We start from the raw sequence: 26560 nt of genomic DNA on the forward strand, positions 1-26560 counted from the left end.
GGGTTCAATTTCTGCCTCTACCTGTAAGGAGCTTGTACATTCTACGTATGGACCTGAGGGTGTCCTCCAATTGCTCTGATTTCTTTCCATATTCTAAGGGCGTGCAGTTCGGGTCAGTGAGTTGTGGATATGGTGTGTTGGCTCCAGAAGCGTGGCAACACTTGTGGGCTGTCCCCCAGCACAATCACCGGATTGTTGAGCATGAGCGCAAACGGCACACTTCACTGTGCGTTTCGATGTACGTGAAACAAATAAAGGTTATCTTTATCAGAGTTCTCCGGTAACAGTTCAGGATATTTCCTGTCAGTAATATTTTCCTACTTGCTGTTAGGAGCTTCTTTGCCTTATGGGTATGAAGGGACAGAGGTGACCCTCTGCACCTAAAAGGCCAAATCGCCCAGGATCAATAAAGTATGACTATGACTATGAAGTACTGGTGGCAGGGAGTCAAGTAAAGTCTAGCATGATCCAACTTACTGTCAACTCAGAGATCAGTTTTTATTATAATAGTTTTGTACCTTATTAATTTATAATAATTCCAATTTTTAATTGTTCACAACAAATTTGACGTCCTATATCAATGATAATAAATATAATTCTGATTCCAGCAATGGGGGGTAAAGAAACACAGGAGAGTACTCTTTCAGGAAAGGCACAGTCAAAGAATACACTAATTAATTCTTCTTTCAAAAAGGATATAACTGTCTTCAAATCAAATTGTACTTTTATTTGAAAATGAGATTAATACCATGTTGCTAAAATTACATCTGAATACCTTTTTTTTTGTGTTACTTTCTCCTGACTTAGGAAGTTCACAGATCTTTTAATACATAATAGATGATGGGATTTTAAAGCCAGAAAGAATTGTGAACTTAAATCTAATGCTATTAAAGAGATTTGTTGCCAAAAAGAGTATTTTTAAGTTAACAAGAGAAGAAAATAAGAACAATGTTAGCAAAGGGTTCAAGAATAGTCCTCTAGAGGCCACCTGGTGGTGTAGTGACATCAACACCAGACTTCGAGGTGGACGGCCCTGATTTTGAATCCGGGCAAGTACCAACCTGGGCAATAGCAGCATCTGCGTGGAAGGCCTGGCAACTGTATCTTACCACAAAAACCCTATGGACAATTACACTATTCAAAGGGTGCCCATGAGGCAACGACGGCTCAATGGCACTCAACAACAGCAGAGATAGGTTGCCCCAATAATGTTAATGATTGGAGCTTTATTTTAAATCTCCTCTTGTAGTTACTAATAATAAGGCTGATATTAATAGATTTAACTTATGTTTAGACTGAGCAACATACAAAATGCTGGAACTCAACGGGCCGGGCAGCATTTATGGAAGAGTACAGTTGCCGTTTTGGGTCGAGATGTCGACTGCACTTTTTCCACAGATGCTGCCTGACTTGCTGAGTTCCTCCAGCATTTTGTGTGTGTTGCTTGGATTTCCAGCATCTGCAGATTTTCTCTCGTTTATGTTTAGACTGATTCTTTTTCTCACAAGATTTTAATGCATTCAAGATTTCAAATGCAAATTATGCTTTTATAAAGGGTATGGTGGCCAGCCCACATGGTCTGGGTTGAGCTGAGGTTCACCAAATGGAGTTTGTTATCCCGTATGTTTTCCTTTCAGGCGATGGTTAAAATTCCTTCCCTTATAAAACACAGCTAAACTGTCCAAATTCCTAATTCTGACAATGCGAAAAAGTTGAAATGAATTAACAACTGGTGACCAATTACTTCTATTAAAATTATTTACTAAAATTCTAGCCAAAACGCTAATGTCACAGCCATCCCAGTTGCATTGAGAATATTGTAATATTGAAAAATAATTTAAGGGAGGCAGCCAAGCAGGAAAGATCTAACCGTTGTATTTCTTGACTTTGGTAAGGATTTTGACTCCGTCCACCATAAGCTTTTTAACTAAGATCTTGGTTGGATGGAGATTCGTGCTCGTTTTGTGGACACTATACTGACAGAGACAAATTTTGATACTTGCATTGAGAACAGATGGCTAGGGAAGCATTGAGCCAAGTGTCACATACGCCTCACAGTGAAATAGTGCAGGTACACAAGCATAAGGTTTTAGATATTTAAAGTTCGAGAGTGGGTTCCCAACAGACCCCTTGATTAAAGGCCCATGGCCTAAAAAATGTTGGGTCCTACCAGGTGGCAGGGTGGAGATGTGTCTCTACCAAAGGAGGTGCAAGACCATAAGGTCATTGGCCCATCGAGTCTGCTCCACCATTTCTTCATGGCTGATCCATTTTTCCTCTCAGCCCCATTCTCCTGCCTACATCCCATATCCCTTCATGCCCCGTCCAATCAAGAATCTATCATCCTCCACAGCTGCCTGTGGCAATGAATTCCACAGATTCACCACTCTCCTCATCTCCGTTCTAAAAGGACGTCCCTCTATTCTGAGACTTACTACTTTCTACTCTGGTCTTAGACACCCCAACCATAGGGAACATCCTCTCCACATCCACTCTATCAAGCCTTTCACCATTCGATAGGTTTCAACAAGGTCACTCCTCATTCTACTAAATTCCAGTGAATACAGGCCCAGAATCTTCTAAATTCTGGTGAATACAGGCCCAGAACCATCAAATGCTCCTCATATGACACATGGAATCATTTTTGTGAACCTCCTTTGAACCCTGTCTAGTTTCAGCACATCCGTTCTAAGGTAAGGGGCCCAAAACTGCTCACAATACTCCAAGTGAGGCCTCACTAGTGCTTTATAAAGACTCAACATTACCGACTTGCTTTTATATATTCTAGTCCTCTAGAAATGAATGTTAACATTGCATTTGCCTTCCTCACCACAGACTCAACCTGCAAGTTAACCTTTAGGGAATTCTGCACAAGTACTCCCAAATCCCTTTGCATCTCAGATTTAGTATTTTCTCTCCATTTAGAAAAGTCAACCCTTTCATTTCTTCTACCAAATTAGATGACTGTACACTTCCAGACACTGTATTCCATCTGCCACCTCTTTACCCATCCTCCTAATCTAACTACTTTTGTAGCCTCTCTATTTCCTCAAAACTGCCTGCTCCTCCACCTATCTTTGTATTGGCTGCAAACTTTGCAACAAAGCCATCAATTCCATCATCTAAATCACTGAAATATAAGGCACTCTTTCCCTCTACTAGCCTGCAGGTCACCCTTGGGCAAGATGTAGCAACTGCTTGGCCAACCCCACTCGCCCCACCAGATCTGTGTCACGCGAGTCGATGGGAGCAGGTGGTAGATGGTGGAATGAGCAGCTGGTGCATATCACAAGTCCTGGTTGTACGACCACTGACACCAGCAATCTCTGATAAGTATCGATAACAGCAGGGATCACTCATCTTGCAAAGACACTGTCCAGAAGTGGCAATGACAACCATTTCTGTAGAAAAATTTGACAAGAACATTCACAGTCATGTGGCATGACTAAGGTAGGGATATGTTTGGCACAACTTTGTGGGCCAAAGGGCCTGTATTGTGCTGTAGGTTTTCTGATGAGCATGATGATGAGGGGTACTTTGATGTGTTTTAAAAGAGTGAAATATTTTTTAAATCAAGATGGACATACCTGGATCCAGGGTATTGTTTTACTTAAAGAAGGAAGAGCAGTGTGGTAGATTTTTCCATCTGCTTTGAAAACAACTCCTTTAATCCCTAGGTGCTGCTTTTATCAAGAAATCAAACAAGTATCCTTCAGTTAGTCCTGACGAAGGGTCTCCGCCTGAAACGTCGACTGTACCTCTTCCTAGAGATGCTGCCTGGCCTGCTGCGTTCACCAGCAACTTTGATGTGTGTTGCTTGAATTTCCAGCATCTGCAGAATTCCTGTTGTTATCATTTAGAATTGACCGTGAAGAACAATGTAGATGTTGTTGCAGTTGAATTCCTTGGTTTTATTAAAGGCACCAAAGTAACATGCTTCTCATAAAACCAGAAGGTCCTAGATTATTTTTTTTTAGGCATCGAGAGGTATAAAACTCACCGATTATGTTTGCTGCTATGACAGGAACCAGTAAAGTTTTATTTTTTTTCTTTACAAATAGTTAGGCTTACATAAAACTGTGCACAACTTTTAGTCAGATATATAAATCTAGGGTGCCTCATACTTTCGCACAGTACAGTATTTTTAAGAATGTGTTCTCAGATATATTTATAGTATCGGTTTGCTTAATATTACAATGACAAGAGCCAACCAATATTAAGAATGTCTGAAAAACAATATATTCCAAAAAAAACTTCTAGAAAAGGGTATGCAAAATTTGAACTGCTTTGTAAAGATATGTCAGCGTTTTCTCTTAAAGTCAAACTTGTAGATGGCCGGAGAGTCTACTGTTTCTTTCTTTACCTTCACCTTCTTAGTCTTGTCCTGTGAAAAGATAATTTTCCATAATTTAAAAAAATTGCATCTCCACAAAAGTAATATACTACTAGCCATTTTAATATATTAATACAACTTCTAAACAATTCTATTTTGGAGTTCTTTAAAAGGAAAATCTCCAATCACAAGCAAAAGGTTACAATAAAATATCCACAGAAAGTTTACACAATGTATTAACTAGCAGACTTTCAGATGAAACAGATAAAGCACAGAAATTCACCTGTTGAAACACGGGTATGAATTCTTTCACATTGTTTATGCAAACAGACCTCTAGACTTTTAATAGCTGATGCAGTCTGTTAAGAAATCTGATCTATTATCTAGAAAGGGCTCGTTTTTACACCACATCAATGAATTGTTTTTGATCCATAAATTCCATACAGAAGGGGACAGGTTTTTCCTTCATCATTTTGGGGTTATTAAGCTCATAGAAACCAAGAAAATATTTCCCAGATAAAGAGGAATGCAAAATAAAGTTTCTAATAAGATGACCTACCCAGCTGGGCAGAGGAACACTCCAGGACATCCAAACCCAGTCTCTGAACCTCAATAATCTGATCTTTTAAGCATAAATAAACTAGTCACACTTGACAAATTTTATTTTGTTTCAACTGCCATGAATACTGTGGGCCTGGGCAGTACAATAGACAATAGGTGCAGGAGTAGGCCATTCGGCCCTTCGAGCCAGCACCGCCATTCACCGCGATCATAGCTGATCATCCACAATCAGTATCCAGTTCCTGCCTTAGCCCCATAACCTTTGATTCCGCTATCTTTAAGAGCTCTATCCATCTCTTTCTTGAAAGCATCCAGAGACTTGGCCTCCACAGCCTTCTGGGGCAGAGCATTCCATATATCCACCACTCTCTGGGTGAAAAAGTTTTTCCTCAACTCCGTTCTAAATGGCCTACCCCTTATTCTTAAACTGTGGCCTCTGGTTCTGGACTCACCCATCAGCGGGAACATGCTTCCTGCCCCCAGCATGTCCAATCCCTTAATAATCTTATATGTTTCAATAAGATCCCCTCTCAGCCTTCTAAGTTCCAGAGTATACAAGTCCAGTCGCTCCAATCTTTCGACATATGACAGTCCTGCCATCCCGGGAATTAACTTTGTGAACCTACGCTGCACTCCCTCAATAGCAAGAATGTCCTTCCTCAAACTTGGAGACCAAAACTGCACACAGTACTCCAGGTGTGGTCTCAACAGGGCTCCGTACAGCTGCAGAAGGACCTCTTTGCTCTTTTGCTCAAGGATTGTTTTGTTAGTGATGAGGTTTCCTTGATGAATCTTGAGGCCCTCCGTTTGTCGAAGTCGACCATGGATATTGTGTGCCAGCTGTCTACATGATACCAGAGCCTGGGCAGTAATATATGGAGAGCAGGCTGCTGCCCATATAGCAGACTCCCCGCGCGCCCCCCCACCCACACAACTGATGAATCCAAAGGAATGGCAGAGACCAGTACAGTTTTGACACCAGCAACATTGCAGGAGTTGCTAGTCAGTGTTGAAATCAACACAGGACTGCCTTAGAAACTCCAGCTCCAGATTTATCCTCTGTGTTTATTCCTGAAGCCTTCCCCTATGAGAGGGTACAGCTGCAAGACAGCAGATGTTTGAGATCAGAGTTTTCCTTCTCCTAGATGAGCTGCCAACCACGGCTGACGGGACCCATCTGCTCGGAGCGGCTGGTTTTAAGGTGCCAGGGACCCACTTTTGAACCCTTTTCCTGTTAATAGAAACGGTTCCGCCAGCTTAGCAGTGAAGTCACATATGAAGTCCAGCAGCTGGATTTGGTTGTCAGAGACTATTTGAGATGCATACCATTGGGAACATTTAATAGGTAGTGGGAGCTTATCCCCATTACAACCCCTGGCAATGACAACCTTAAGGAACCTCCTTGATTAATCAAGAGCCACTGTTGTCATTGATCTAGGTAAATGCAAATTAATGGAAGCTATATCATAACCACCAAGACTTCACATTGGCAAAATAGATGTTTATACATTCCTGCACTTCAGCACAGCATCATCTTCTTTGTTGTCTTCCAGGTTACAGGCATTCAGGGCAAATTCTGGTTTTGGCACATGATTGGACCTATCTGCTATGAAATTATTAATATCCTGGAGCATTGGTCTCTTTCCATTTATAGCTTTAGTGTTGCAACATCTTTTCTGGTTAAGGGATTAACAAGAGTTCGAGTTAATGCAGGAAAGAGGGGGTTACCCAACCAACCTTCCAAGGATAATGGCAACTTATTTCAATTAATTCTAAAGTAGTTACTTTGTATAGAGGCCACTTCACTATATACCGTACTATTGTTAACCTATGCATGCTATACACTTACCATTATGTCTTTACGGGTCTGAATTTTCTGCGATATCACAAACATTTTCCTCTCTCTCTCAATGTGTTGCTTCAGAAGACTGTACTGATGCTTCCTCTGCTGAGCAAGTTTCTGAAAGAGCAAATTACAAATTATTGTGAAGGGGAACAATCTTTGTACAGGTGCATCATTTGGAAAAGGGAAAGGAAGGATAGCTTGAATTATGACTGAATTCTTTCCCCTGCGCTTACCAAAAAGTTACTGTTATAGCAACTAGGTATTACATCAGTGATTTTTCATAGTACACCAATTTGTTTAGAAGAAAACCTCACACTTGATGTTACAAATGCTTTTAATGTTGCTCTTCACAGGTGGAATAATGACCCAATACAAAAGTAACGGGTTTCAAGTGACAGTCAAATGGGGCATTTTATTGGTATTGAGGTAATTATTTTTCGAAAACATTAACAGTGCTTTGGAACTCCAGTGACATTGCTCTCACTTTAAAAGCTGATGCAAGACGATGCTGGGTTGTGGTGACGCATTGCAAAGCTGCTCTCTGTAGACCTACTTATTCTTCCATGAAATTCATTCCATTCTTAAATCTAAATCAGGGGCTCCCAAACATTTTTAGGCCATAGACCAATACCATTAAGCAAGGGGTCAATGGACACTAGGTTGAGAACCCCCGATCGAAATTCTATGACTGTCAGAATTACTAATAATGTTCTTCTGTTATTGCTTTTCCCTTGTACTACCTCAACGTACGGCCGACTGGTGCCGTAGTGGCATCCGTACCGGACTTTGAGGAGCGTGGTCCCGGGTTCAAATCTGGCTGGCTCTTTGCACGCTGCAGAGTTGAGCGTCGAGCTAGCATCCCGGTGTCATAAAAACAGACGAAAATGCTAAAGAAACAGCGAAGTTGTTGCCTGATGCGCCACAAGGTGCAGAAAGGAACAAAAGCAACAACTTCAACGTACTGATGATATGAAATGAGCTGTACGGATCACATGCTAAACAGAGTTTTTCACTGTACTTTGGTAACTGAGAGAATAATAAGCCAATTTCCCAATTTAAGGTAATTGAGATTTCTGATTACCTTCAGAGCATGGGGATCTGTGGCTCCTTTAATTTTCTCCTTCTGTAATGTTTCAATGGTTGGTCGGTTATACACTCGGTTCACCAACTCTGGTACGGTATTAAGGCGTTTTGCCAAGTCGAATTCCCTCACTGTGCAAAAGTTTAAACAGAAGAGTTTTTCAAGCATTATGATGGAGCTAAATTTAATTACAGTGATATCAAAATGTGTCAAAGCACATCACTCCTCCAATACACATCACAAGGAACTGGAATAATATGTCATAATATTCTTCTGCTCTGTCTAGAATGGTGCAAAGCAAATTACAATGTGATTATTCATCACCTATATATATCAACTAGGAAAGAATGTGGAATGTTACAATTGAATGTTACACAGGAGCATTATGTTAGAAAAAAAAGGAAGGTGTGAGCCTTTTAAAAATACAAGTAACATTCTTAGTAAAACTTAATCAATCTTCATTTGTAGAGGAAGAGTACAAAAGACCATACATTCCCGAGCAATCAACAATGTAGTCAAGGTAAGCAAGTAAAAGAAAAAGTTTGAGAGGGGTAAAAAAAATGATAAATCCTTAGGACCCAAAGGTTTCTATGCCATGGTTGTAAATTAAATAGGTGAATAAACTACTGGAGAATATGTATCTGAAGACCATGCCTCAGCTCAGGCATTTACACATAATTAGAAAATTGCAAATTTATTAAGATGAGAGATCAAGCAAGAAAATTACAGATGTTATAATCCAATGTGTATTACTGGACATTTTTTAATCTTCAAGGTCAGAATAATCAAGAGATTTTACTAATTCATATTGCCTGTCTGAGTAGGAAAAAAACCCACACTGGATATTTTAGTGTATGCCTGTAAACTGTATTGAAATTTTGGATGATTTAATTCCTGTCAAGGTATAAAAGTTAATAGTTGGCAAATAAATGTTTTGGACAATGTAGTGTATACAGTATCTATTAGACAATTGAAATTACACTCAAAGTTTTGGGGGAGAAACATACGGTAGTGGCCATCCTAACCAAACCAGACTACTGCTGCCAGTGACCCTCATGGATTTGCTATACTTGTATGGTGCACCCTCAGCTCCGATAATGATTGTTCCTAAGTCAAAGAAATATATTCGATCCTTTATTATCAATTAGCAAACATACAATCTTGAAGCAATGAAACTGAAGCATACCCAAGTGTAAGTTAAGCGCAATTGAGCGGTCAACAAAAGATACAACATCTGTTGGTCCCCTGCCCCACACTGTCAGGAGCAAAACATGAATATGTAACTCATTCCCTTCACTTTTACCACACCCCACTTATGTGACTAGTTACTATAATAAATGCGCAACAAAGAATACAATGCAGATAGAGAACAGATACATGGCTCCTACATATATTTTACTAATATTTTCAAGTATTGGCCATTCTAAGGATAGACTAGAAATCTGTTATCTACGTCACACAAGTTCACCATTCAGTATTCTCTTGCGATTCAAGGAAGGTAAGTGGGATGAGGTTTGTGGATACCTTGTCTGGAATGCACACATTGGACCAAAGGGCTTGTTTCTACGCTGTATTAGCGTATGACATTGCAAAGAAACAGAAAACATCCCATATTCTCCTAACAAATGCCGCTCTATTCCATGGTAAGAGTAAGCTTTGTAAGCGATCTTGTTCCCAATTTTGCTAGTCGGTACTACTCTTGATTTTGTAAATATAAAGTTATACAGCAGAGATTCTTCAGCTCTTGAATCCATACTGACCATCAAGCACTGATCTGCCTCTCATGCATTCTGTTCTTCCACATTATCTTTCCCTACCCTCTTCCTCCAGAATCTACCACCACTTACCTAATATTGGATCTCCTGTTAGGAAATGAATTAGGGCAAGTGACAGAAGTCTGTGTAGGGGAGCACTTTGGTTCCAGTGATCATAACACCATTAGTTTCAATTTGATCATGGACAAGGATAGATCTGGTCCTAGGGTTGAGGTTCTGAACTGGAAGGCGGCCAAATTTGAAGAAATGAGAAAGGATCTAAAAAGCGTGGATTGGGACAGGTTGTTCTCTGGCAAAGATGTGATTGGTAGGTGGGAAGCCTTTAAAGGGGAAATATTGAGAGTGCAGAGTTTGTATGTTCCTGTCAGGATTAAAGGCAAATTGAATAGGAATAAGGAACCTTGGTTCTCAAGGGATATTGCAACTCTGATAAAGAAGAAGAGGGAGTTGTATGAAATGTATAGGAAACAGGGAGTAAATCAGGTGCTTGAGGAGTATAAGAAGTGCAAGAAAATACTTAAGAAAGAAATCAGGAGGGCTAAAAGAAGACATGAGGTTGCCTTGGCAGTCAAAGTGAAGGATAATCCAAAGAGCTTTTACAAGTATATTAAGAGCAAAAGGATTGTAAGGGACAAAATTGGTCCTCTTGAAGATCAGAGTGGTTGGCTGTGTGCGGAACCAAAGGAAATGGGGGAGATCTTAAATAGGTTTTTTGCGTCTGTATTTACTAAGGAAGCTGGCATGAAATCTATGGAATTGAGGGAATCAAGTAGTGAGACCATGGAAACTGTACAGATTGAAAAGGAGGAGGTGCTTACTGTCTCGAAGAAAATTAAAGTGGATAAATCCCCGGGACCTGACAGTGTTCCCTCGGACCTTGAAGGAGGCTAGCGTTGAAATTGCGGGGGCCCTGGCAGAAATATTTAAAATGTCGCTGTCTACGGGTAAAGTGCCGGAGGATTGGAGAGTGGCTCATGTTGTTCCGTTGTTTAAAAAAGGATCGAAAAGTAATCCGGGAAATTATAGGTCGGTGAGTTTAACGTCAGTAGTAGGTAAGTTATTGGAGGGAGTACTAAGAGACAGAATCTACAAGCATTTGAATAGACAGGGGCTTATTAGGGAGAGTCAACATGGTTTTGTGTGTGGTAGGTCATGTTTGACCAATCTGTTGGAGTTTTTCGAGGAGGTTAGCAGGAAAGTGGATGAAGGGAAGGCAGTGGATATTGTCTACATGGACTTCAGTAAGGCCTTTGACAAGGTCCCGCATGGGAGGTTAATTAGGAAAATTCAGTCGCTAGGTATACATGGAGAGGTGGTAAATTGGATTAGACATTGGCTCGATGGAAGAAGCCAGAGAGTGGTGGTAGAGAATTGCTTCTCTGAGTGGAGGCCTGTGACTAGCGGTGTGCCACAGGGATCAGTGCTGGGTCCATTGTTATTTGTCATCTATATTAATGATCTGAATGATAATGTGGTAAATTGGATCAGCAAGTTTGCTGATGATACAAAGATTGGAGGTGTAGTAGACAGTGAGGAAGGTTTCCAGAGCCTGCAGAGGGACTTGGACCAGCTGGAAAAATGGGCCGAAAAATGGCAGATGGAGTTTAATACTGACAAGTGTGAGGTATTGCACGTTGGAAGGACAAACCAACGTAGAACATACAGGGTTAACGATAAGGCACTGAGGAGTGCAGTGGAACAGAGGGATCTGGGAATACAGATACAAAATTCCCTAAAAGTGTCATCACAGGTAGATAGGGTCGTAAAGAGAGCTTTTGGTACATTGGCCTTTATTAATCAAAGTATTGAGTATAAGAGCTGGAATGTTATGATGAGGTTGTATAAGGCATTGGTGAGGCTGAATCTGGAGTGTTGTGTTCAGTTTTGGTCACCAAATTACAGGAAGGATATAAATAAGGTTGAAAGAGTGCAGAGAAGGTTTACAAGGATGTTGCCAGGACTTGAGAAACTCAGTTACAGAGAAAGGTTAAATAGGTTAGGACTTTATTCCCTGGAGCATAGAAGAATGAGGGGAGATTTGATAGAGGTATATAAAATTATGATGGGTATAGATAGAGTGAATGCAAGCAGGCTTTTTCCACTGAGGCAAGGGGAGAAAAAAACCAGAGGACATGGGTTAAGGGTGAGGGGGGAAAAGTTTAAAGGGAACATTAGGGGGGGGGCTTCTTCACACAGAGAGTGGTGGGAGTATGGAATGAGCTGCCAGATGAGGTGGTAAATGCGGGTTCTTTTTTAACATTTAAGAATAAATTGGACAGATACATGGATGGGAGATGTATGGAGGGATATGGTCCGTGTGCAGGTCAGTGGGACTAGGCAGAAAATGGTTCGGCACAGCCAAGAAGGGCCAAAGGGCCTGTTTCTGTGCTGTAGTTTCTATGGTTCTATGGTAATTTAGAATGGTGAATCAAACTACAAACCTACACATTTTTTTTTGTTGAATGTTGAAGGACACAGTGGTACTTGGAAGAAACCCACACAGTCATATGTAAACTCTAGTCAGGAATGAATCTGAGTCGCAGGAGCAGTGAGGTATTAGCTACACCACCGTACTGTCCTGTGTACATACATCTATTGATGCTTCTGGACACATCTTCAGTGATGTTCCTGGAATCATCGGGTGTTTCGGGTCTTTCAACATCATACAACCTCCTCCAGGTGACCCAGCCGGGGCTGATCAGACCCCAGCTTGTGTCCAGATGGCTAGCTACTTATGACTCCATGGCTCCCCTCTTTTGAGCCACAGCCACCTTGAAGCCCTCTCTGCCGCATCGGTGGTACTGCGGATGGACAATAGTTGTTGTCATGGCTTGCAGCTTCCTATCAACCCCTCCCTTCGCCATTGCCTCCAGAATTTGGTTAACATCTTCATCAAACTGCTTCCACAGTGAAGTCATGTTAGCTGCAGGCCATTTGATCCGCCTCCTGTTAGACTTCATGTTAGAAGGATTAGTTTGCAACACTTGGAGGTTCCGGGCACTATGGGGTGACTCCGGGCCTGGCTTCTCCTTCGTCTCACCAGGTTGGACACCTGCGCGTTGCGCTGCTCCTGCTCCCGCCAAACATTTCATCCTCGCTTGGTGGATCTTCAAGCCACGATCGTTCTTGCAGATTTTGCCACATGCACACTGCTTCCTCATCGTCGTTTGATCATTGCCTGGGTCTGATGTCCTGGTGTCCATCCAACTGGGGTGCTCATCCTCCCCCCCTCTCAACATAGAGCCCTGTAAATGATTCACCCTCAACTGAAACAGATCCACTCTGCCCAGAGCATTTATTTTTTGAGGAATGAAAGGCTTTTTTGACTTTCAAAGCATTATATTCTCTCATAAAAAACCTTGAACTTGGGTATTTCAAAGTAATGCCCTTAAAAGAATTAAACAGAAATAATTCTGAAGTTGTATATGATTTCATAAAATGAACTGCAGTAAGGTCAGACCACTACCAAGTTCTGGAAACAAAAACATGCAAAAAATACAGTATGCAACATAATACAGTACCTTCCTTTTTAGAATCACAGAAAAAGATGTGCTTATTAGGGGTCTTCCCATCAGCATCTAAAAAGTGGAGTTCAGACTTGAGCTGTTCAATTTTCTGTGAATGCAATGGAAAATCAGAGCTAAATTGATGCAAATGCGATCAAAACTAAAAACATTTTTTTCCATCAACGGATTCTCTAGGAAATGAATTTTTTGTAAGAAATGGCATGGTTTCGTTTAATGCACTAAAGTGCAGATATTTTGCTGATCAAAACCTTTTATACTTGGAAGGAGAATGTTGCTGAGAATATTGGGCTACATTTGAGTCGTATTGGACTATAGCTTATTGGACCAAATTGTATGCTGCACACAATTTCTGCTTGGTTACAAGGTAACATGCCTTATTTAATGAGTCAAGCTAGACAGCATTAACTCTTTGGCTGTGACCACTGTTGGTCTTGCTTCTGTTTGGATCTGGAGAGCTGAAATGAACTGTAACAACGCCTGTTAAAATCAGCATTGAATGTGGCTTATAGCAATAAACTGGCATATTTAAAAAAAAACTCCTGCCAGTTATTCATCATATTTTACTCTAAATAATAGAAATTGAAAATTCTTAAACAGTATTCCACGTTAATTAAATCAAATTAGATAACAATTACAAATATCTGTTGTTCATGGTCAATGGAAAGAACGATTGGTTTGACGTGACGGCAGCTGCTAATTTTCAGAGAACAGAAAAACATTATACAAAATAATTCATGGAATCAAGACATATTAAAGGTCCTTCACTGGTATCTCAGTTTGAAAATGAAAACAAGCAAAAATACTGGCTCAACATGGGAAAAGGATTGTACACAGCAGTGGATAATACATACTTGGTGTTCTAACTAAATGAATGTACAGACAGCACATGTAAAGGATACAAAAAAGAGAAAATATCTCCTAACATATTCTGTACAGAAGGTGACATATGCCTCAGAAAACAAACCCCTAACAAAATACACATGATCTTATTATTTATATAATGAATATATAATAATGCTTCTTTGGTAATGAACTACCATTAACTTGCACAGTAATTCATTATTGAAGCCTTCTAACTAATGCATTGCAGCTTCCATAAAACTTTCTCCATTCTTAATTTATCTAATTATAACTTTCCAAGATTGTCTTGATTTGGGAATTGTTCTTTTGAATTGGAAAATTGCATATGTCACTCCAATATTTAAGAAAAGCAAGAAAAGGAAACTGGGGAATTACAGACCAGTTAGCCTAACATCTGCTGTCGGATAATTATTAGTGTCTATAATTAGGGATAGACTGATGTACAACTTGAAAATTCCCAGTTGACCTAGAACAGTGACGGTATGGATTGTGAAGACTATATCTTGGCTGTTGAAAATAATCACATTTTTTTTTTTGAAGAGGTGACTAAAAGTCAGGGTAATATCTAGTCTTCATTTACAGGAATTTCCAGGAGAATTTTCAGTCTGCTTGGTAAGGTTAGGAGGTCTAAAAATGGAAGATATTTTAATGACCTGGCTTAGAAGCTGCAAGCTTATTGGGCAGGTACTCAAAACAGCAGTGAAGACATGCATGTATAGGATGGGAAAAAACACCATGCATACATTACTGTCAATAATCCCAAAGACTGGCAACACAGATAGAATCACTACCCAGCAGACAGGATAGTGAAGTAGATCTTCTATTGCAGTGATCATTGAACACCTACCCTTGGGCCACGCTGTTTCTTCTAGTATAACCTAGCTACAGCCTTCCACGGGCAGCCTGGCTGTCAGCACAGTGCAAGGATTGTTGCAGTACAAGAACCCAGCTGCACTCGCAGAACGTCTTCGACAGCTGGTGGGACTTCACTGGTTGTGAAAACGGTTATTACTGGTGAATGTTTATGAATTCTTTTGATATTCATAAACTACTGGGAACTTTCAGAAGTAATAATATTTAAAATATATTAAGAGTTAGTAAGTCTATACTCCAGCGCTGGTGTAGACTGCCAAGAGGAGGGCAAGACTGCATAGAGGTAGAGGAGAGAATCCAGCAACTATACCATGTGAGGGGTGGGGAAGAAGAAGAAATTTTAAACATCTGCTGCTTCTATTACTTATTGTACATATAGATCAATGATTATTTCATTAAACAGCAGAATATTTACACGTGATTGATTTATTTATTGAAATGGGTAAATTAATCAATCAATAATCATCTTATTGGCAGTAGAATATTTTATGTGGTTTACTCTTGCAATTATGTTCCTGTTTACCAATAACACCAAAAATAAAAGGTTGAAACTACAGATAGATGCAGACATTTTAGAATTCAGTGCCTTGACTTGGTTCTGCTATATCAAATTACAGCATCTGGTGTGTTGAATTGCAACGCCAAAAAAATTTTTTTTCAAAAACTGCAAATGCCAAAAATCAAAAAGAGGAAATAGTGGAAGTCCTCAGTAGGTCCAGCAGCAAACGTGGAAAGACAAAGAGCTAACCTTTCAGGTCCGAGACCCTTCCTCAGAATTGAAAGAGAAAAAAACAAGTTAGTTTTCGTTAGCAGAGAGGGTTGGAGAATGATGGGTAGAACAAAGTGAACATTTCTGGAGGAGTTGGAAAACCTCTTTCATGTCAGCCATCCAGGAACTCAGTTTTTCTAGGTGAAGCAGTGATTCGCTCCCACTCATTCAATGCAAAGAAACCAAAAGCAGACTGGGTGATCAGTTTACGGTGTACCTGAGTTCAATAAACAGCACTGGCCCAGAACTTCTGCTTTGCCTGCAACTAATTCCCCATCCCACTCCGAGTCTCTCTATGCTGTTAAAATGCGGGATAATGCCTGTTACCTTCCACCACTACCCTCCTCCATCTGGCAGAATTGATCCTCACCCTCAAAAATTTCTCTTTCAGCTCCTCCCACTTTCTCCAAACTCAAGGTGCAGCCATGTGCACTTGCATGGGCCACAGCAATGCCTGCCTTTCATTGGCGAGGTGGAACAGTCCATGTTCCAAGCCTACCCTCGTAATGCTCTCCAACTCTTTCTGCACTACATTGATGATGGCATTGGTGCTGTTTAATGCACCCATGCTGAGCTTGTCAATTTCATCAACTTTGCCTCTAACTTCCACCCTGCCTTTAAATTCACTTGATCCATTTCTGACACCTCTCTCCCCTTTCTTCATCTCTCTGTCTCCATCTCTGGAGAAAAACTGACGACTGATATAATTTTTAAACTTACTGATTCCCAGTGTTATCTTGACTATATCTCTTCCCACCCTGTCTCCTGCAAAAATGCTATTCCCTTTATTCAGTTCCTTCGTCTCCGCCACGTGTTCCCAGGATGTGGATTTCCCTTCCAGAACAGCATTCTTCACAAAATAAAAAGTGGTTTCTCTTCCTCCACTATTGATGCTGCGCTCACCCATATCTCCTCTATTTCCTCGGCATCTGCACTCACCCCATTTTTACATTGCCAAAGCAAGGATAGAGTTCCTCTTGTCCTCACCTACAACTCCTGAGCCTCCGCATCCAACACGTCATTCTCCGCAGCTTCCGGAATCTTCAAAGGAACCCTATTACCAAATACATCTTTACCTCCCCCACCCTCCAACCCTCTCTGGTTTCCGCAGGGATCGCTCCCTTCGTGATTCCCTTGTCCTCCCACCAATCTACACCGCCACGCCCCCCCCCCCCCCCCCCAGCACTACCCCCTGCAAGCAGCTGAAGTGCTACCTCCATTCAGGGCCATAAACAGTCTTTCCAGGCAAGACAACACTTCATCTACAAATCTATCCAGTGCTCCCAATGCAGTCTCCTCTACATTGGTGAGACCTGAAGTAGACCAGGTGACCTCTTTATTAAACACCCATGCCCCACCCTCAAAAAGCGTGATTTCCTGTTGGCCAATCATTTTATTCCTGTCCACATTCCCATTCTGACATGTTGGTCCACGGCCTCCTCTTCTGCCAAGATGAGGCCACTCCAAGGTTGAAGGAGCAACACCTCATACTCCATCTAGGCAGCCTCCAACCTGGCATGAACATTCATTTCTCCAATTTCCGATAAATTTTCCCCCTCCACCTGCCCTCTTCAATTCCCCACTCTGGCCTCTAACCTCGTCTCCTCATACATCACCTCTCCCTGGTGCCCTTCCTCCTTCCCTTTCCCCCATGGTTCATTCTTCTCTTCCGAGATTCCTTTTTCTCCAGCCCTTTGCCTTTTCCATCCATCATCTCCCCCCTTCCCTCAACCATCTTGCTTCACCCATCACCTTCCAGCTTGTCCTCCTTCCCCTCCCCCACCTTCTTACTCTGGCATTTCCCCTCTATCTCTCCTGTCCTGAAGAAGGGTCTCAGCCCAAAACTTCGACTGTTGCCACAGAGGATGCGGAGGCCAAGTCACTACGTATATTTAAAGCAGAATTGATAGGTTCTTGATTAGTAAGGGCATCAACGGTTATGGGGAGAAGGGGTTGAATTAATCAGCCATGACAGCAGGGTGAAACAGATTCAACAGGCCAAATGGCTAAATTCTGTTCATACATCTTATGCTCTTTAGGATTTGAGATTTTAGTTCAGTATTTCTTTTCCTACTAATATACATCCTGGCCTGCTTTAAGCAACACGTATCTTAGACAAAGAAGGATAATATGATTCTAACTGCCACATTCACTCATTTGGTCTCAATATATCAGATATTCCCATTCCTCCGCTTCTGTTACTAAAAACTAAATTTTTTCCTAAGTTCTGTCAAAGGGTCCCAAACCTGAAACATTAATTGTTTCACTCTCCAGAGGTGACTGACCTACGCAGTTTCCAGTGTTTTATGGTGAACGTCAGTCTTTCTTTCAGTACAGAGAAAAATTCAACAGAAGGTGTTTTAGTGCCACCAAGTGGTCATTCTAGTACTGCTGCACTTCAAGTTTAAATTCTCCAAAACGTACACCGAACAGAAAAACTGCGACTGGCTGAAAAGTACAGTAGGTATCTGTACTACAGCCATAATAAGATTGATGTAAAAAGTATGTCATCATCTTTTAATTAAGAGAAAAAGGTTACACAATCTATAGCTGCAAATATCAAACAAAATTTATGCCAAACAAAATTCCTTTCTCTAATATAGACAGAGTCCATTGAAGTGATAGCAGGGACATTTTGGGACAACCACTGCCAAAGCATCAAAATAACAAAAATAAAGTTCACCTTTGCCTCAATGGCACGTTTCATTTCTACATATTTAATATCTTGTGTTCTCATGAGCTTCAGCTGTTCCTCTGTTACTTCTTCTTTAGACTGTTTGATGACATGAACTCCATCCTAAACACAGAAAACATTTCTAAAGATGTGCACAGAAACAATACAGAATATTTGTCAGCATTTTCTTTTCTAATATTCTGCTAGGTGCTTAGCAAGACAGATGTGGTAAGATGGAATATGGTATTCAAAAAAGAGGGCACGATATAAATTTTGTTCAGAGAGATTGTGAACTTTTGGAATTCTCTACCACCAGAGGACTAATGATGCCCAGTCATTGAGCAGATAGCAGGATCTTGATCACACTGAGATAATATAGAGAAATTGCACCTTTGTTCTTGAATTCATCAGCATACATGTACAGCACTATGCAAAAATCTTAGACACAAATACATAGTTCGGGTACCTAATATTTTTGCACAGTACTGTATGTATTTGTCAACGTGGAGAGCAAGTTTGTAAACCTGGTGGTAGCAAAGGATGTCGGGAATGGTGAGGGTGTAGCGCAGAGGGAGGGGCGTGAGTCAGGTGGCAGATGAGAAGTGCCAGGGGCAGGGGTGGCGCAGGTGCAAACATACTCAGTCCTGAGGCAGCAGGCAAGATCATTTGATTCTTAACAATTGGTTTATTGATCATTACAAAATGTCTCTCTGGGGCTCCCCTCACCCTTGCCCTTTTCCAACCGTGATTCCCCTCTCCCTGCCCCCTTCCCACTCTCAGTCCACAACAGAGACCCATATCAGAATCAGGTTTATAATCACATGTCATGAAATTTGTTTTTTTTTGTGGCAGCAGTAAACTGCAATACACAACATTACTTCAGTACTGAGCAGAAGTGTTAGGCACCCTGTCTATCTATCTATGCAAAGGTCTTAGGCACATATACATACATGTGCCCAAGACCTTTGAAAAGTACTGCAAAATGTATTTAATTTGGGAAAGAAGCATTTGTTAGATGGTCACGTAACAGGGATCATGAACATCACCAACATCAAACTTCTCTCCTGGGTAAACACTATATATTCACAAAGGAAGGGGCCTGGAAAAAAGGGAATTTTAATCTTTGTTTGTATCATGATTTGGTCATTTCTTTCTCAGCAAAGCTAATGGAATCAACAGAGCCATGTAATTAACCCAGCTGGAATTGCACAAACTGAAGGCAACATCTAACACATTTAATCTGGCTGTAAATGTGAGGATTGGAGGGACTGCTTGAAATAGTTCATTTGGTTTAATTTGATTTTGTGGGCCATCTATGGTCTATTTGAAAACAGATAGAACAATTTATTCAAAAAATTACTTTGTCTCCTACAACTGTAACGATAAGGGTCTCTTTCCAAAAGCCAAATATTTGGTTTGATTGTAAAAGTGAATGCCAAATTAGGAAAGTAAAAATTCCTTTATCATCAACAGATTCATTGCTAGGGATCTAGTTTATGTATCATATCTTGATGCAGAGAAACCAAAAATCATTGGTATTATTTACACTTCTGGAAATGATATTAAGTGATGAAAACCTGAAGAAAGTTTACCTTATTAGCACAAGCTATCCTGGGCTTATCTCTACTAAAGAAACCCAATTTATAGTATCACAAGAAACTCACCTGCAGTTTGGTTCTGGTCATTCGAAAGTAGAATTCATCCGGATTTTTATCCAATGCCCTTTGGCGTAGTGCTTTTAGGGCATTTTGCTTCTGATGGTAGTTCCTAAAAAGCGCAACAATAAATTAACAAGATCATTTCAAGAAAATATTTGAATCATGAAACAACTAAAATATACAATACAGGTCTAGATTAAATATTTGTATTCCATATATTCAGGATCCTTAGGTGTGCAAGGGAAACTCAGTCAATTGGTGTCAAATTGTGCTGTAATAGTTACGTCAATAATTAAACAAAGAGAATATTGTGTGAATCTCTGACAAAAGCCCACACAAATATATTCCACAGGATCAATGGACATGTTATTTCAGTAATATTTGAGTAATACTGTAAATATATCATTTGATTAAGCATTCTTTGTTTAAAAAATTCATTATGGGTTATATGTAAAAATACGTGAATTGCATACGTCAGCACGCCACCACATCATATGTGAGCACCTCACTAGAAGTAAAAACGAAGTATGTTATTTTTTGTATTTTTCTTTCAAATAGTTTTTGAACATTAAACATAACATTAATGTTTTAGTTCCACATCAGAACTGCATTATGAATAAATCAGCCCATTTTAACACAAGAAAAGTCTACAACTGGGGAGCTATCCCCTTAATAGTGGAATGAGGGCAGCTAGAAAAAAAAAGTAAAAAAAAAATCTTTTTCTTCCTTATGCCTTCATTCTGTCTTTTTCTTGTTGACAGTCCTTCATCTGAAGCATTAACTGTGTTTTTTTTCTTTCCACAGATGTTGTCTGTTTCCTGAATCTCCTGACTTTACTTCAGGCTTCCAGCATCTGCAGCATTTTGATTTTCATTTCCTGGTTAAAAGTTACTCAACCTGAATTGGCAATATTGTTTCTCTTGCTAAAAGTACTGCCTAACTTGCTGCATATTTTCAGCATTTTCTATTTTTATGCTATATTTCCAGCATCTGCAGTTTTAATTCTTAATTATTACAGTTCTTTAGTTCAAGCCAAATGCTTTGGAAATTATGTTTTTTAAAGCACTCACTGTGCACGGAGCTGGTAGTCCTTTTTCTTCTCCAAGAAACCCAAGTGCCTACGAGATCCAAGCTGTAGAAGTAAGTTAAATGTTACTAAAATGTAGGAATGTCTGCAAAAGAGTGAAAAACTTCGCTTTAAATTTAATAGTTTTCCTGGAAATACACACATCAATGGAAATAATCACCTTAGAAATGTGCAAAGCAGTTCCATATTATTCACGATGTATTATTCCAATGCTGAGTTTGAACTATTTGCCTGACAGTTAACTGTAAATGTAATTGTTGATTAACCAGCCAAAATTTCCAGAGTTTGTAAATATCATGTTTCAGGTTAGCAATGGACTTTATTTACAAATAAAAGATTATATTATATATTGACGGTGCCAAATATGAGAAGTATGAGTTACTTGCGTATTTACATCCAGATAAATGTAACATATACATATTTAACAGCATGTGCATATTATATCAAAACTGAAAAACTTCCACATCACAGGTTCTAGTATATTCTATCTGATGTGAATAAATGATAGTTTGCAATCTTCAATTTCAGACTTAATACAGGATGGCCATTGTTTACACCAACTTCTACCGATGCCGATTACTGTTGGTATAACTAGCAAGTTCCAGAACACCCCAACGAATTGGCAAAAAAATTAGGCATAAGTTGATAACACAGACTAATCATTTAGGGTATATAATCATTTGGGGTATAACATTCCATTAACGTCTTCAGATCAGGTTTAGTATCACCGGCGTATGTCGTCAAAAGGGCAGACAGCCAACTCCATGCTGCACGTTAATAAACAAGCTGTTCCTGACTCGTTGAGTGTGCGCGTTCAGGCTTCTGTACCTCCTTCCTGAAGGTAGCAATGAAAAGAGGGCACGTACTGGGTGGTGGGGGTCCTTTGTGACGAACGCCGCTTTTTTTGAGGCACCGCTCCTCGAAAATGTCCGATACACAATGGAGGCGAGGCCCTGATGGAGCTGAGTTTACAACCCTCTGCGGTTTACTTAGCTCCTCTTCCACAACCTGGATCAGAACACTGACATCGTGCAGAAGCTTGCGTACTTCAAGGACTCCGTCAGGCGATGCCAACTCAGGGCCTCCCATGTTGGAACGGCTGTGGACCAGATGCCAGATGAAGATTGATCCAACTTCGGCTCCCGAACAGACAGACTCGTGTCTGCCCCTCCTGGGCTACACTTCATCATGACCCCACCTCTCTCCTCCCAGGCTACCAGAAAAAAAAACGGACAGCAGCAAATAGACTCAACTTGTCAAAACAGCGCAAAGACTACACTGATGGGGCACCCGACAAACCCCAGCTTGCCCCTGTGGTGTCCCAACCCAGGATGTCCTCCACCTGGTCCAAACATGCCCTCTCACCAAGATCGGAGACAGCTTTGCCACGGTCCATTGATGCAGCCAGGAGCCAGAGAGGTGGCTTGACAAGAAACAATCAGAAGTGTGAAGAGAGAAACACCTGCCATATGAAACAACTTCAATCCTGTGCAGTAGCCCCTCCATACCAGACACTGACACAGCCAATTAGAATGCCTACGTCTTTGTAAGGATATGGGTTTTTATACTTGTAGACAGTGACCACATTAATGGGCAAAGTAAAGGAATAAACACCCATCTATATAATCACTTCTGGTAGATGGAGCTCATCAGCCTGGGAAGGCAGTCCAGCTAAGAGAGGGAAAACTCTGATTTCAAACCTCCGTTGCCTTGCGGCCATACCCACTTATGGGAAAAGCTTCAGGAGTAAACCCTGAGGACAAATCCGGAGCGGGCGTCCCTAAGGCAGTCCGAAGTTGATTTCAACCTCGCTCTGGCAACTCCTGCGATGTCACTGGTGCCAAGCTGTATTGGCCCTTGCCCTTCCCTTGGACAACATCGGTGTCGTGGAGAGGGGAGACATGGGCAACTGCAGGGTCTTTCATACAACCTTGCCCAGGCCTGCGCCCTGGAGAGACTGAAGCAAGACTTTTCAAGCGCAGAGCCATGGTCTTGCGAGACTAACTGATGCCATCTATATAATCACTCATCAAGATCAGATTGGTACAGGCATTTCTACTCCAATGCATTGACTCATTTCAACACTTAGTGGCCGTAATGCTTGCCCCAACCCACCCAACATTGACCCTCACAGGCAGCATCTCCCCACCAAGCCATGAAGGAATTCAATCCTGTGTGACAGTGTCAGCAAAAGGCAAGTGTTCCTGACATAGCATAAGGATATATACGTATTGTGTGTGTGTGTGTGTGTGTCTGTGTCTGTGTGTGCGTGTGTGTGTGCGCGCGTGCTTTTTAGAGAGAATGCTTCACTTCACCTCAGCAGAAAAAAGATAATTTATTTTCATGGCGCCTTTCGCCAACCATATCTTTATGGTCAATGAACAACTTCTGAAATCTCAGCACTGTTGTAAGGCAGGAAACAAAGCAAGCTGCCACAACAGCAGTGAGATATCTAGCTGATTATCTGTTTTTGCAAAAACTAATTCATAATAAATTTAGGCAGAAAACCAATGGAAGTTGGCGTTCTTCTGTGATGGGATCTTTAACAACCAGCTGATGGGCCCTTATTTTAATGTCTTAACTAAAAAAAACACACACTCCCTCAGTCTAGTATTGCAATCTTGAGTAGCAACACTATTAGGAAAGTATAATCGTTGTACACGGATTATGGGGAGCACTGGGGAGATTCCACCAATTGCAGCTCCACAAAATAGCCCAAGCTCACTACAGGACAAGTGAGCTAGTGTCAGTGTCCACTCCCAGAACTGCTGATGCGGCTAGCGTTGCGTCGAACTTTCCCGGTGTTGCTGAAGGTGCACTCGCCAAAGTAAAGGGACAGCATCCCCTCACACCCTTGACTTGAGCCTTGTCGATGATGAACAGATCTTGAAGAGTTATAGGGGTACATTTGCGTTCTTTTTCTCTGCGAATGCTTTTTATATGATGCTATATACGTTTGACTCAGGTGCAAATAAGTTTTCTTTCCGAATTCATTGCACTTGCGCATATGACAATAAACTCAAGGCAGTCACGATGGATTTTCAAGCCTCTAACATGCTTTTATAGCCATAACGTGTACATTTGGCAGTCCCTGGGTATAATCGGACCTGGAAGAAGCCGGCCTCTTCGGTCCTACGAACTCAACAGAACCAGGTTTCAGGAGTGAATGAGGGAGATAAAGGCACTCTCGATAGAGTCCGTCACCAGCCTCCTCCTATCCCCTAACCTCCAGCCGGGCTTTAGATTCTCACCGTTAACGCCTGCTTGAACTCCACGAAGGAGGGGGAGAGAAGAAGAGAGGGGACGGGGTGCAAGAAAGGAAGAAGGAGATGTGGAGAGGAAGCTCACGATTATGTCGCTGTCTCTTTAACTACCTTTGCCACGCTATTTATCCACTGTCGTCCCAGCACCCACCTGGCTCCGCTCCCGATGGTTCCGCTGCACCGATTTCTGCGCCTTCCGAAACGCGGCAGACATCGCGTCCCGTGTGCTGCTCTCTGGCAACAACCAGCCGTTTCCGGGTCAGAGGTTACGGTCAGTCGCACAGGGTTTCCGGCCGACCTGTGCCCCTCACAAGACGCCCCAGCCTCGGTGCATCCGGGCACAAAACAGGGGCGGGGCCTTTGTGGGACTAACCCCGCCCCTCATGGACATCCTCCTGGAGTGGAAGAGCTGGAAACGGGAGCGTGGACGGTCGGCGGGGCCAGGTACAACCCCAAAATATGTGGAGATAGTCAGCTAGCGCTCAGCGTCTGTGGCGAGGAAAACTGCAGACACTAGCACCACAGGCAGCTGCTAGGAGCAACACAACATGTCAGGCAGCACCTATGGAAGGCCGAAACTGAAACCCTTCATACTGCATTCACTATTTCAGATTAACTACAGAAGGAAACAAACCTTTAGCAAAAAAAAATTCAGGTAGAGCATTGGTCTTTGAACATAGAACAGTGCAGACCCTTCAGCCTATAGTTTGCGCTGCTCCTTCCCCCCTACATATTTCTTTCATGCATTTGCCTATCTATGAGTCTCCTAAATGTTGTTAATGTATCAGCCTTTATTAACACCCTGGTGGCAGCTACCACAATACAAGAACAAAAATTGCCTCTTTGACATTCCCCCCCCCCCCACATACTTTACTGCCTTAAAATTATATCCTCTTCTATTAGCCAATTCTGGCCTGGGCAAAAATCTCTGGGCTGTCTGCTCTATCTATGCCTCTTGTACACCTCTCATCACCTCTGCTCAACCTGTCCCTATAAGACATGCTTTCTAATCTAGGGAGGTAAATCTCTTCGCCATCTTAAAAGCTTCCATTTCCTTCCAGAGTTGACCAGAACTGAACACAAAACCGCTAGTGTGGTCTAACCAGGGTTTTATGGAGCTGCAACATTACTTCGTAGCTCTTGAACTCAGTACTCCAACTAATGAAGGCCAACACACCGGCTGCTTTCTTAACCACCCTATCAACATGCATTGCAACTTTGATGGTTCAATAAATGTGAACCTCAAGATCTCTCTGTTCCTCCACACTGTTAAGAATCCTATCATTATCTCTGTATTCAGCTTTCAAGTTCAGCCTTCACACTTTTCTGGTTTGAACTCCATCTGCCACTTTTCAGCCCAGCTCTGCATCCTGTCAAAGTCCCATTGTAACCTATGACAACCTTATACACTAACCACAACACTCACAACCTTCGTGTCATCTGCAAACTTACTAACCCATCCTTCCACTTCCTCATCCAAGTCATTTATAAAAGTCACAAAGTGCCAGAATCCCAGAACAGATCTGTGCAGAACACTACTAGTCATTGAACTCCAGAAAGAATACACTCTTATCTACTAGCATCTTCTGCCTTCCGTTGGCAAGCCAATACTGAATCCATGCAGCCAGGTTTTCTAGGATCCCATACCTTTTACTTTGCAGATCTGCTAATCATGAGGAACCATAGTTACAGCATGGAAAAGTTTTATGGTCTGGAGAGGTAGGTGAAGAAAAAAGGAAAGAAGAGACACAGGAAAGCACAATTAAATTACAACAACGTAACTGTGGTATAGTGTACTTGTTATTTCAGTTATATTCATTATAGGTTATATGTAAAAGTACGTGAATGGCATATGTCATTATGCCACCAAGTCATATGTATGCATGTCACTAAGTAGAACTAAACATACATGAGTTTTTAAAAAAAAAAATGCAGCATGCTTTCTTATTCAGAAGGGAAGAAAGAGATATTCAAGTTTGAAAAAAAACACAGCCTTTTTTTTGGAAGGGGAAAAGAAAGACGTTTGAATTTAAAAAAGGCAAAAAATGGATGAAATTCACAGGTTCATAAACAGTGAGTGCCAGGTGATAATAATAAATAAATAAAAGCAGAAATGGCTGGCTACATTGGAAAGATAGAAGCATTTGATTGCACAGTGGACAACTGGTTTGTGTATACTGAATGAATTAAGCAGTATTTTGAAGCAAATAGAATAGGCAATGAGAAATGAGTGTCAGTTCTGCTGAGTGCAA

The 26560-nt window shown here is 41.3% G+C and overlaps 1 protein-coding gene and 1 long non-coding RNA gene across 3 annotated transcripts in view; one reads left to right on the top strand and one right to left on the bottom strand.

The window, feature by feature from the left end:
- Positions 1-4018: 4018 nt before the first annotated feature.
- Positions 4019-24608, bottom strand: utp11 (UTP11 small subunit processome component). The gene is made up of 8 exons (XM_072247119.1): positions 24460-24608; positions 21029-21090; positions 19965-20067; positions 18310-18423; positions 13118-13211; positions 7822-7952; positions 6744-6854; positions 4019-4384 (listed from the first exon to the last, which is right to left on the bottom strand). The coding sequence occupies exons 1-8, from the start codon at positions 24520-24522 to the stop codon at positions 4301-4303; spliced, it is 762 nt and encodes a 253-aa protein (XP_072103220.1). The 5' UTR covers positions 24523-24608; the 3' UTR covers positions 4019-4300.
- Positions 24575-26560, top strand: part of LOC140190496 (uncharacterized) — an 88872-nt gene continuing 86886 nt past the window's right edge. The window contains exon 1 of one of the 2 annotated variants that reach the window (XR_011883619.1): positions 24575-24752. This is a non-coding gene — a long non-coding RNA (uncharacterized lncRNA). The remainder of the gene's footprint in view (positions 24753-26560) is intronic. The other variant, XR_011883617.1, reaches the window with a different exon arrangement.

This window comes from Mobula birostris, chromosome 30, assembly GCF_030028105.1.
Source record: "Mobula birostris isolate sMobBir1 chromosome 30, sMobBir1.hap1, whole genome shotgun sequence".
Classification (NCBI taxonomy): domain Eukaryota; kingdom Metazoa; phylum Chordata; class Chondrichthyes; order Myliobatiformes; family Myliobatidae; genus Mobula; species Mobula birostris.